Genomic DNA, 14088 nt, shown 5'->3' on the forward strand with positions numbered 1-14088 from the left:
CTGCATTTTTCCCACAGTTGGACAGTGGGTCGCTGAGTACCCTAGTCTGTAATCGTCTGTAACCGTGAAATGTATACGAGGAAGCTGGTGCAGACATGCTTCAATCTTGGGACTGTCACACATCCGCGTCTGGAGATTTACTCCTGTTTTCTATGGGTGAATATTTGCTATAGAGTGATCTTGAAAACCCCTTGCCCCTACTAGGACACAGCGTAATGTCTTAAGGTGAAACACACCCTTGTGTGTTTTTGCATAGGACATCGTACTTTGACCACCGCATGGTTTCAAATGAGGCAAATATATTCAACAACAACTTTTAACCAAATCCGAAGGGGTCTCCAGTCAATTAGTTCTGCAAACAAAGTTGCCAGTACACACTACTGACACAGGTATTATTTGTTCGGTATTTTACGCTTTGTTCATGTTGTTGAAGTTCTTTTATCCATCCTACCTACCGCAGGATCGAATAGCTAAAGCCCCATTCACATGGACACTTTTACTTACGTGAGTATATATACTTACATAAGTAAGTTTACTTATGGTGGCATGTGAACGCATTTGCTTACGTGAGTAAATATACTACAGGAGTAAAGAGACATGAGTAAAAGTATATTTGCTACACCTGATGAGGTCTAGTAAAAGTATATAATACTCATAAATATAAATGCTCTTGGAGTATTTCTGGTCATGTGAACAGATTCTCTTTTTGCTTACGTAAGCATATTAAATCCAAGATACTGATAATCAGGAAAATACGGCTGTGGTTCCTTGCAAAGAACATAACATGTTCATAAAATGTTTCGCGTGTCATGCGAAAGTTATCAATCCACAGTTTATCATCAAATGATCGTTTGACAACATTGTTCCACCAGTGTTGAGAACGTTCTCTCTTCCACAGTTCTCTTTCCTGGCATAAATCCTAAGACTAATCCCATACTAAGAAAGTATGGAAAGTCTCTCTTATGCTCTGGTTGACTATCTTCGACAGCGACATGGCCTCAAATCATAAAAGTCCACAATTTATTTATGAAATGATGTTTACTTCTGCCTTGCATTAACTTCATGTGAATGCAATAAAAATATACTTTTGCTTACATGAGTAAATATACTCCATGAGTAAATTTTGTCCATGTGAATGGGGCTTAAGACAAGATGGGAGAACAATAAGAGGATCTTGACTGCTTCACATGCTCAAGTCAACAGTGGGTTGATAATGGAATTGGGACACCGTCGAAACAGACATGCCTTGCAACAATTTCATGATGATAAGACTTTTTTATGGTCTCTACAGATGAGTTTTTTGTGCTTCTCCATTGAAGCCTCATTCTTGTAACCTGAATAATATGCGACTGCAGTGAGTGTACTTCCAATTTAGCTGTGTTGAAGGGCTGTTGTTAATTGTTACGGTGATATCTTGTAAGTAGTGGGCGGCGAAGACTGTCTGACTTCCAGAAACATCCTTCCATGATCGCACTGAGGGAACAGTTGCTATGTGGAGCCATGGTAGATGTGACAGCTCTCGTCTCGTGAGGATTCGATGTCTGAGTTGGAGGAAATCCTGCAAAGTTGTAGGCACTGGGTATTGTAGATCGTAACCAAAATGTGACCTTTAAGGTAACCATTTGAGAGATGGGGATAAACAATCTCTTCCAGGATCACCTAGGTGTCGATGAGGCTTGCAGGTATGGGCGTAAAGCTCGAACGGGACATAAGGATATGTCCTCGTAATCCTCGGGATGTAAAATTGCAAAAATAGCCTGTCGGCTTGACCAGGAAGTTGGTTCTTAGAGATGCAATCCCATTGCAGACCCAGATGGACCTTTCAGTGGTTGTGCCTCTCTAATCGAATCCTTTTACATCCAAGGCATGTATTCCGCTGACCTTTGCAGCAGCAGCAGCCAGGGCTAGAAGAAAGACTGTATTGAGTGTAATCTGTTCAAAGTCTTTTTCTGCCAAGGGTTCATATTCTGCTGACGTGAGGTGTCGTAATATGTTCAAATCCCATTTGGGCAGACGAAATCTAGATGACTGGTCGGTGAGTTTATAAGAGAAGAAAAGCGCTTAGAGTTCGGGGACTACAGCTATCTTTACGCCCATTGTGGTAGCTGTAATCTCCAAAGTCGATACCTGTAGATCGGGTCGGAGAAGATAAACATAAGTCGATAGACTGGTCAAAATCTACTGCCTGCACCATACGTTTGCCTGACAAACTGTTGACTGGGAGTTTGCTGTCGTCGGTGGATCGCTGTTAGGGAAGTTATCCAAGGGTAGAAATTAACATTTTTCATCTATTAGTCCTCACAATGACAACATAAAGCAAAACCCTTAAAAATTGCACATTTCTACTAGTCCTTATAATACATTAACTGTTGGCCAGTTTGGCAAGGACTACAGGACTAGTGCCAATTTCTATAGCTGTAATCGTGGCTGATGGTGGTTGCTTTACCACAGATTTCAAAGATGACTGCTAGTCTTGGTCACACACATAGAGTGTCCATGTTCAGTATCCTTGGATTTAGATGGGCAATCAATCCCTCTATTCTGGCATTTTTTACATAGTCTTTAAATTCCTTTTGTGACAAGTGAGAGCATTCCAAACAGACTCCACGACAATGGAAGCATCATTTATAAGGATCAACCAGTGAAACATGTGGCAGCACTTTATGCAGGCTGGACGTTTAGCTTGGTCCCTACCCATATTTAAATGCAATTCGTGCCCCCAAATTCCTGTAATTCCTGTCAGGCCTAAATACTCTCTAAAAAATGCATCTCCGCATGGAGGCGAAAAAAAAGAGAATGATTAGGAAGTCAATGGACCAGATTGAGGACAGCGTGCTGCACAAGATACTAGGGTGGTCGTCATGGTGATGCATTTGTGGCTGGGCAAATGAAGTTTCCATGCAAGGGATCGAAAGGAGGAGGCGGAATGCATAGAGTAAGATGGATAATTTAAAAAAATAAATTATTCATATATCAATAAACATGATAAAATATGATTAATTGAAATGAAATACATGTTTCAGACATTGTGAAAAGTGATAGATTTAAGAATTGACTTTCACTTTGTGTGAGTTCATTGGAGTATGAACCTTCATAGAGTGAGGGCCAAACTGTATGAACGTCGGAGCTTGCGAAGATGTTCATACAATGTTTGGCCCTCACTCTATGAATATGATGAAGGTTCATACTCAAATGAACTCACACAAAATGAGGGGGCACGGGTGGCCCAGACCTCTAAGGCGCCGCGATTCGCTGGTCAGAGTTGCGTCCCTTGGGCACGCCAGAAACCTATGATTGTGGGTTTGAATCCCGGTTCGCCCCGATTATGTTTCTAGGTTTGTCAGCACCATACCCGTGCTCGTGGGTTTCACCGAAGTGGTAAACGTCTGAGACCTGCATCACTTTGGGCTTTCTTCCCACATTAAGCTGACAAGCTGTGATATAACTGGAATACTGTTAAAAGCGGCGTAAAACCCAACTCACTCCCTCACCCACACAAAATGAAAGTCAATTCATATCATTTTTTATCACAATTGCTTACCTCAAAGGATGTAGGCCAAGATCTATACACAATTTTATTTAGTACGTGTGACTTCATGTTTACAATGACAGCCATACAACAACCAGCTTTGCGCGGAATAAAATAGTTCCTCAAAAATAGAGGTACAGTGATCCCTCGCTACAACGCTACCTTCGGGGTCCAAATAATTGATGAGCGTTATAGATGATCAGCGGTTTATCAAAGGTGGAGTCGTAGGTGGTAGATGACCAACAAAACAGTTTACATGCTCTGCCAACCTAACCTGATCTACGTTGCATGTTTCAGAGTTTCAAAAAAGATCAGAATAGAAGTTATTTATGATTCATAGTGTAAAAAAGGATTTATCGAGTATATATATGCGCCTTCAAAAAACCCAACAACATCGTATCCCTTCAGGTGAATAAACAGGTATAACAAACTTGGTCAATAAAAGTATGAAATTTGATATAAAACATCACTAAACGTGATGATTTACCATTTAAAATGTATTTCCTGCTCTCAAAGGCATTGTTTTATATGCAGAGATTAAGATTACCGCGTGTATTTTCTCGTAAACTAAGCCGGAAATAGCAATTAGCTGTGCACACGTTTCCTCCCAATCTACCAGTGATTCAGTTAAAACGTATCCAGTGATACCACTTTAAAGAAATTTGATGCAATGGTAGGAAGAAATTGTATCTGAAATTATTATTTTATCAGGAATAATATATTCCAAAATCATGTTATTTTAGTTGCAGCTTCCACCATATATACTTAACGTTATAAGAACCATAAGCATAGCACTTTGGTACAAATTGTATGCAGGGTATTTTTTGACGTATGGAACGATTTTGACCACGCTACATGTATTTCGATTGCGAAAACGTGATTTTGACATTTAATAGACAAACTGCCTCAAATATAACTTTTAGCAAGTCATGGTACGGCATTTATGATATGTGTACCCCTTCTCTTGCAACTAAAGTTGGTTTTAAGGCGTCAATAGCGGTAATCTGACCGTGGTTGCTGTTAATAAGTTGATAACGGTGAGTTGTGCGATCTACCGATCACTTCTCATACGATTTCGCTGAAATTATTGTAAACATTATCATAATTATTGAATGAAATTTTGAATATAATTAAAATATATTGCAAACATTAGTCCAGATAAACAATGAATTATTTTTTTATTACCAGATATTATAGTAATAGGATTAAAATGCGTACTTCCGTTCGGATTTGTTGACAGGTATTTCCGGTGTTACGCGATCGCAGTGATGAGCTGATAATGTTTTCTGTGATGGGGGAAAAACATCGTGTCATTGGAAAACTTGAGTTTATTGCAAATGTTAGTAAATTTTGGGAGCCATGCTTTACCACGCGCTATAACCGAGTTAGTGCTATAACGCAATAACAAGGGAACACTGTAACATGAGCCTATGTATGCACAACTTGCTCTTCAGAAACATCTAACGCAACACATGTATTCAAATAATATCACCATTAGATGAGAAAGGTCTGTCAAGAACTACCCTAGTAAGTCTGTCACAATGACAGAGCGTCATAATACATTTACATTAAGCACAAGACATCAAAATGGCCGACGCGATAAACGTAACAGGAGAGATTTCGGGAGTTGCTTATGAACCCATGGCGGTTACATGCTTTAGTCATCACTGATCAATTGGCCGTTCATTGAAAAGTGATTAAAGATGTGTCAAATAGACACTAAGGTAAAGTCATAGATTGCTGTTGACAGTCACTGTCAGCCTAGACACGGATCAAGGCGATACTACCATAGTTTAGATGTGCATATCTAAGATGGGTCGTAGCGAGGATATTCGTGAACGATCGTGCAGTCAAACTCTGGCGTTTCTCAATGTATACTAAAATGCTGAGTTCAAGATTAAAGGGTCTAAATGATCAGAAAGAATGTATTTGTGCTCAGGAATTCCCAGGGGTTTCCCCAGGAATGTGGAAGTAGTCCGTCAGTGTTTACGTCATTTCAAGAACACAGTCTCGTGAAAAACGTATGAATGTCAAATTGTGCTGTTCATGCACTTATGAACGTCAATCACGCGGTCAGGTGACCGACCTGTTGTCCAATTGAGCCATATATCATGTCAACTTATATCATGTAAAATTATTTAATAAATGAATGATATGACAGGTCAGTTCATGAAAATGCATTCTATTCTGATATTGCCATGGCTTGGCTTGAACACCGGCCTGCCTGCCTGGTGACTCATGACATCTTGGCCAGTGAATTGCCTGCATTGTTGAAAGGGTTAAAGAGTAAGGAATGTTGCTGAAGTATGTTGATAATGCAATTATTGTGAATGAAAGTCCCAACTGATCAAAGACTAATGTTTTATTGTCTACAAAATAAAAGGAGCAACTTGTTTGCAAACCTTTTAACAAAATAAATTTTAACCCGACGCATCGAGGGGGATACAAAAAAATCTAGTGAAAATCAAATCATTTCCTATTGCATTTACAACTATTAGCATGATTAGCATGTGTTGTAGGAGACGGATATCACAGATTGTGTATCAAAATGCTGATGCTTAAACAAAACAAAGTTCAGCATATAAAAACATATCTATTCCATTAGGCATGTTATGTTTGAAAATTTATTTATGAGATTGATATTACAACCCGGAAACACTGGCCACTCGGTGAACTTAAAAACTTTTCTTCCCCTCATCTGCTGTTCAAATCACATATGCACACACATGCACAAGCACATGAAAACACACATAGGTAACTTTATTATGAACAGTCACAAGGAACTAAATCACAATGAATATCATATTGATATGTTCAGCAGATGAGGGGAAGAAAAGTTTTTTAGTTCATCTTTTGTAATATCAATCTCATAAATAAATTTTCAAACATAACATGCCTAATGGAATAGATTTTAATAAAAAGAAAACACTGCTCTGACGCTTCATATTGGAGACAACCAAGACAGGAGCTGATTTTGTCCCTCCTTTCATAACCAGGTTGAATGTGTATAATCATGATAATAATAGTGACCATTGTATTTTTCTTAATTTTTGCCTTGCTTATAACAATTGTGTGACATGACATTATCAATGCGTACACAACCAAGAATGAGCAAGTGACATTTCTGGCAAGGAACACGCCTTTGACCATGTGCCTGTCGAATAGGTTCAACAGTAGCATTGAGAGTAGCATTGAGAGCATTAATAATGCCAAAGAGCTGTAGCTCACCTATAACAGGTTAACATGTCCAAAAAGACAGCCACAAAACTAATGTTGCCGTCAGCATATTCGAAATTTGGAACACAAAATATTATGACATCACCATCATCACAAGAAGAAACATGCATTCAGCTACCTCAATGTGCTTAGTTCAGATGAGAAATATATGTCTTCTACCAACTAAATATACACATTATTAACCAAAATGGCTGAGTATGACCATAAGCAGATTTTCAATATGGCTACTGTTTTGTTCAAAAGTGGGATTATTTCCAAATCCTTATTTTAGGGACCTTTCAACATTGTAATGTAACATGAAATTCAATGTAATAATGCAACACTAAGCATTTATAGTCTCTTCCTTCCTATACAAGACACGCCGTCTAAGCCATGAAAGTAGTCATAATGGTATTACATGAATTGGGAAAACATGCAAGCACATTTGGGAATTTTGGCTGAATATCAGCCTCTGAGTTGGTCCAAATAAATCTCTTGAAGGATCCATGGGTTTTAGAGTCAATCAGATGTCCCGGCTTCTAAAAACAGTTCGGTTTATTTACCACCCGGATTCAGGAATTTCGGTTTTAACAAAAGAAACACACAGAACTCCCAAACACATGCACCCACTCAGCTGCCCCCAATCAGAAAGTAACCCCTTCAGCAGTGTCAAAAGTTATTAGTTACTTCCTGGATCTACCCTGACAATCAAGGAGAAATGTGTGGGAAAGTTGCTATTACACTGAATTTATCATCATGAACAAAGCTCATTAACTTAGTCCTTCTTGACAGGGAAGCTTAAAGGGGTGCTTTCTGAGGGACATTCATTATCCTCGTAATACCTGCATGTCAATCAGCTAGTGTAACACATGCATGATGTTACTCTGATTTCAGCTACTGAAACAAATTAGTGAGACACTGACATAAACCCGTGATTGATGCAGCTGCAGCAGAAGCAACTCTGTCTAGATAACACAACAGTTAGTCAGATATTCGGCTTTGCTGCAGCAGGAGCAATGGAGAATATCACACTTGACAGTGTTAACAGCAGTATTAACACAACTATCTACACTAGGGACAGAACTTTATTTCACGTGGAACCAAGACATTTAATGGACCAGCTCATTTTCAAATCAATTCAAATTCTTAACAAAACAATCATTATTTATCTACATTTTAATCTGAACTACCAATTATAATCTATTATAATATTCTTTGACTTTACCAGATTACTGACAACAGTTTGATTTCTTACACACACAAACATGCTAAAGCAGAAGCAGCCCCATCCCTACCTTTCCTGAATGCCCCCAACTGAACCTACCATAATAACAAAGTCATAAGCATTTCCAGTTTAGTTATATCACTTGGAAAAAACACATGCCAAATGTGGTGCAACTTTAAAACAGAAAGTCATATGCACCTAGCCACCTTAATAACAAACTTATAAAGTCTTCCAGTTTAATTACATCACCTCTGGTTTGGGAAATCATATGCAGAATGAAGTACAACTTTGAAAGAAAATGCCCTATGCCTGTAGCACATGTGTAGCTACCATAACAAGAAGCTTCATGTCTCCAGCTATGTCAACAAGAAATTTACATTCACTTCCAGGTTTAATGACTTCATTCCCAGGTTTGGAAAAACGCACTTAATGCACGACATGAAAACAGGAATTCCCATGCCTGTACCTAGGTTAATAAGAAAGTTACTGGCACAGTCGATTTAATTACCTTGGCCCTTAATTTCAGCTAAACACATGCAGAGTTCTTCTTGAAACAATGGGTGCTTGTCCTCACAAACATTTCACACAAACACAGACAGTCGATTATCACTTGGCAGTCTGTGACATTAGCCACTAGTTGGGAGCCTGAGTCTTGCAAAATTCTGTCAGGTCTAGTAAGCTCAGTTCAGCAACCCATGGCTATGCAGGTGGCTTATGGGATCAAGTGCCGGCTTGCTGACCTGGTTGATGAATGTCATCCTATTCCAATGGAGTAGATCAATGCTCATGATATCAATTACTGAATTGTCTGGTCCAGACTCAATTGCTTACAGACTGCCATCATATAGCTGGAATATTGCTGTTTTAACAACAAATAAACAAATAAAATATGACAGAACACTAAATGTACTAAACATGACACAAAAAGACCCATGTTCAGGCTTGTGGACACAAAGTTTTTGGCACTGACTGACTTGGCAGAATTAGTGAAACAATGGAAGACTAGCAATTATCATTATATGCTTCTCACCAAAAGGAGGTCAGAATGACCTAACACTTATATAAAAACATCCTCATCACTTGTTATTCATATGTATTCACATGATATAACCACAACATGCATGTCAGTGAAAATGGAAATAATACCATTTACCAGTGTTTCCATTTCCTGGTATATACCAGATATTGAGTGGCAAAATATGACTTGGACCGGTCCATGTGAGGATTCATGGTCCCTGTGTCCAGCAAAAATTCCCATTGAAAAATGCATGACATAGCCTGTGAGTCACTGTAAACAACAAAATCACACTGTATCAAAAGCTATCATGTCAATTCTCTGTAACCTTCTAGTGGAAATCATGGTTCTAAAAATAGTGCACATTGTCAGCCAATAAACTACAACATGTTCTCAGAGCTCCAGATAAGCTGCGTATCTGCTTAAAATACGCATAAAAAATGCAGAAATATGCAGTAAAATAAAATCCAAGCGTATCAAATACGCAACGAACATTACAGATTAGCTACAAAATAAAACTTGTGCGTATCATCAAAATATTGTGAAGTAACCCTGCGTATTCAATTAGAAAATCAGCAACTTATTTTGAAATTATAAACGGACATTCCATCAACCTTGCCAAACTCCATGATGACAGTTACATCATGATCATTTGCCATCACACTTTCTTGTGGAAGTATGTGGTATTTTTGAGTCCTACAAAGCTCTCAAACCCACACGACACCAGTTTGCAGGGTCTAGATGAATAGTGTTTTTAAATATTTAACTTAAATACCCACATGTGTAAAAACTAGTGGGTAACAGAGAAATTTGAATACCCAGATAGAATTACTGATACCCAATGATTTTAAAATGCATGGGTAAAATACCCACAACACCAAAAGCTTATCAATAAATGTTTTTGCAAATCTGAAAAAAAAACAATAATAGAAAAAAATACTCACACACGTTCTGATCAATGCATTAATGAAGCAGCATTACTATATCATGTTTAGGGAACATAAGACTATTGAAGTTGTAACAGCAGTTTGGATGATCTGATGATCAGCGTCAGCGGTCTAACCAACTCGGCCACCTTGAGTAGTGAATGCCACTGCTCGTGACTTTAACTAGTGTGTTATGGCAAGTTTTATTGAAAAATGTTGAAAGGTTTTCAAGTTTGTTTGTTGTTTTAAAAGAATGCTGCACTTAGCAATATTCCAGCAACATGATGGTAGCTTATGCACATTCGATGACCCCTGACTCCAAAGGACATTGTTTCGCGGGTGTGACTGGCAACAAAATACTACAAATTACGTCATAGGGTATTGTGACCTGTTTGAAAATTTTGTTGTACTGTATTCTAAAAGTATGCCCACATTCCCACTGATTGCAAGTTTTGTTAATGTTTCTTGAGTGTTTTTGTTTGCAGGTTCTATTGTGAATAAAATTTTAAATAAAAAATATGGTCAGTAATAACATTTCTTTTGAAGGATCCTTAAATACTAACTATTGTAAATAATTATCCTGGCAAGTATATTCTAGCTGTGGACAAAAAGTTAAGTGGTGAGTGGAGTAGGAGTACTATTGTTTTGATTGGAGACTAGAGCTTCTATCTCATCCTATATAATAGACAAAGTGCAGAACTGACATAATTCAATATACATATGCAATAAATCAATATTCAAGTCAATGTCCCAATTCTATTTGTTTTGTCTACAAGTTCAATGTGAATTTGTTCAACAAGTTGGGAGTGTCTATGAATTCTCCATGGCTACGAATTATTTTGGGTACGAGTTTACCTACTGCCTGTCAGCTTAAAGTTCATGCATGTGATGCCAGCATTCAATTAGCATGTAAGGAAATAGCTACAGATATGCATGCTAGACTGTAATTGTCACGTGTTAGTGTACATGGATATATTTGTGCACATATATCTACACAAGCAACTCAATTAATTGGATAGCTTGTGGAGATATTGGCATTCGTTTTAAGCGGAGCTTTGATAGCCTAACTGAAAACACAGCATGACATCAATAAATAAAAAACACATTAGAAAGAATACATAAACTAAATATACCACCAACCAAATCATTTCTTCAGTGAAATGCAAGTAGGAAAAACAAATGATAAAATTACGAACTGATTAGTTTAAACAAAACAAGACGAAATATCTTCCAATGTTAATTCAGTAACCACAAATACAGGCCTACGATGCTATGCCGATTGCGCGATCATCTCAAGATCTAGAAATGAGAAAGCATTACAGAAACGGAAACGGGTTCTCTAAATGTGGTCTGCTGGTGTTACTCTGGCACAGACATACCCGTAGACAACAGTACGTGCATCGCGTATCCCATATTGCAACAGGCAATATGCACTGATGCACTAAGGTTGCAAAAAATTCAAACATCTTACCGATCCTCTCTATTGTAAAGCCTGCTGGTGCCTTCAACAATCTTCTTCCCCACGCAGTGCGCAGGTTTTCTAGATGTATTTCATTCCCCACTACGAGCACAGTGGACGGTTCCACAAATCCTTTATATCCTAAATTCCTTATACTTTCAACAAGAGCGGGGTTCCAGTAACATGTCTTGTTACGAAGTTTGAAATCCTCCAGTAGTTCCTTCCCATTGTGAACACTGACCGTTGACTCAAGTGTAGCAGAATTTTCATCTCCACACTTTTCCTTTTCTTCCAGCACGATAGCGAGACATTTAGACGTCACGGTTAGATGCTTGGATAACCTTTTCTCGTCCCGATTGTGACGGGAAGACATGATTTTAGATTGTTCGATTTAGTAAAACTTTCATGTTTGAAATGAACACACTTCCACCTCTTCACCTGTCGCTTTGATTCCCAGCTCGAGTCTCGCGCTTGTCTGCGCCGCCTTGTGGTATGTTTACTCCTCTAAAGGGATGTAACTCTGAAGCACAACCACAGGTTAATTTTGTTAAAAATTTGCAGCAATCGCTTTGAAAACGCTTAAGTATTTCGATAGTTTTCATTGCTATTCTGAGTTTGTATCGCATCAAATTTTATCACACAAAGTACACATCCTATATATGCACATAACAAGGAAATAACGTCTGTTACCAAACGTCCAGTAGCTTCTGTCCGAGACGTGTCTTGTCTGCTACATACCTGTAATTGCATTGTGTCAGATGCCTGTTGTGTTACTGGAAACCTGCGCTTACTTGACCTTTGACTCCAACACTGGCTCCCTCCGGCAATGACCTCTGAGTTCCCAGTGTAGATTATATCGATTTTATTACACAGAGGGTCGAACAATGTTGATATGGTATTACCTTACAGAAAGACTCTATCGGCGCATACATTCGTATGTAATAACATCTATTACCGCTGAGCCGGATAACCCGGTCAGTAGCTTTATACAATTCATAGTTCAGCGACTCAAGCATAACAAGGGGAATTACAGATTGAATAATATATTCTGCCTGAATGTGGTAGGAACAGTTCACCTACTGTTAGCTGAAGCCCCCATACGTTAATTACCCTTAAACGACATGCATTGTCTTTGATAATTTGATTTGCCTTTTAAATAATGTTTGCGTGTGCGTAATTGTCCGAATACAATATAATTGTGATTAATACAAATACCAGAGGGACATATATGTCCCTCCTCTTCAACCCTCACTTTGAGGTAGAATGATATTCAACACACATCAAGCACACAAATACACTTTAAGTTTGGTATTCTGTGAGAAATTCCATGTTCTGTGATATCATCCACGGCCATTTGAGGCAAAGCAAAATTACTGTAAATGACCTCTGAAACTTAAGTACAACGTAAATGTCGCCATATTTTACACATTACTAAATCAACAATCACGGCGTTATTTACAGTATGATCTGAAATCTAAATTTCGGATTATACAAACACATACTAAGGGTGCGCATATCCCCCCCCCCCCCCCCCACACACACACACTTTTTATTTCGAAAAAAATCTTTATTTCTGTACAAATTACCACCAAAGACAATAAATAGATCTTAATTGTGCACCACCCACCACCCAAAATCTGATGGCGGGCAATTTTATAGAGTGGAAAATAGGCAAACAAAATCAACTGACAACAGTCTCGCTAATCTTTTGGAGCGCTAAGGCAGATTAAAAGTGGTTCATGGGTTGAATTCTAAGTGGAGACAGAAAATATTTATAAAAATTGTATTTCTGAAATTCGATGATTTTGTTTGCATTTGTATATTCACATAAACCTAAAACAATTAGATCCTGTCCTCTAAATGGTTAAAAGAGCTGCATTGTTGACATATTTATTTACAAGAATTCACTTCTATATTTTGGAGCACCTTTAGAATACGGTACTGAATTCTAAAGGTAGGCCGAAGATTTTATAGATTTTCGGGCAACGAGGTCCATTTACACCTTGTCCAGAATGAAGGCTTACAAAATTCCTAAAAATGTTATGAAGTAGAGAAACTGACACAGGCTTTCCCCTTGGATGATAGAGGGATATATTTGTCCCTCCTCTTCAACCCTCACTGTGAAGTCGAATAAAATTCAAACTGCAGCAGTCACAGTCCGTCATATTGGATAGTGTTTACAAAATCACGTTTCACATATACCGGTTATGAGATGCCTATAACATCACATTAATTTTATACTCAGCTGCGATACATACATCATTGAATTCCTCATACAGAGTAGAATCAAATGACACATGGTCCTTGTCACCAATACAAAGTGTTTAGATGAAATCAAGCAAAATAAATTAGGTGTCAAAACGAACGCTGTGCTCGAAAAACTACACTTGTTTGAAATGTAAACAGAGCAAAATTCAGATTTTACACAGTGTAGCATTTTCTCCTATTTTGAACTATCCATTCGTCTATTCATTGAATACATTGGCACAACAATTTCAGAATATGCATGGGAAGAGAATCGTATGAAGAATTAGGGAATTAAAAATAGATACATTGCAATGGTTGATATTTTCAACAGAAATAGTCAAAATTTCCGTCCTGTGTGACGCCATGACTGACGCAAAATCACGCAAAACGACAACGGTATTTTTCGGAATTTCTGACTATTTCCGTTGGTTTCAATAAAAAATATCACAACAAATAACAATACACTAATTG

General features: G+C 38.1%; 1 protein-coding gene across 1 annotated transcript in view; it reads right to left on the bottom strand.

Annotated features, from left to right (window-relative positions):
• The window catches only part of LOC124118963, a 92830-nt gene extending 80584 nt beyond the window's left edge, over positions 1–12246 (bottom strand). Inside the window, exons 1-2 of the mRNA XM_046481303.2 lie at positions 12109–12246; positions 11383–11890 (exon numbers count right to left, since the gene is read on the bottom strand). Coding sequence (XP_046337259.1) covers positions 11383–11743 — 361 coding nt within the window. The 5' untranslated portion in view covers positions 11744–11890; positions 12109–12246. The remainder of the gene's footprint in view (positions 1–11382; positions 11891–12108) is intronic.
• Positions 12247–14088: the final 1842 nt, after the last annotated feature.

The sequence above is a fragment of the Haliotis rufescens genome, unplaced genomic scaffold (assembly GCF_023055435.1).
Source record: "Haliotis rufescens isolate VD_foot unplaced genomic scaffold, xgHalRufe1.0.p SCAF_66, whole genome shotgun sequence".
NCBI lineage: Eukaryota > Metazoa > Mollusca > Gastropoda > Lepetellida > Haliotidae > Haliotis > Haliotis rufescens.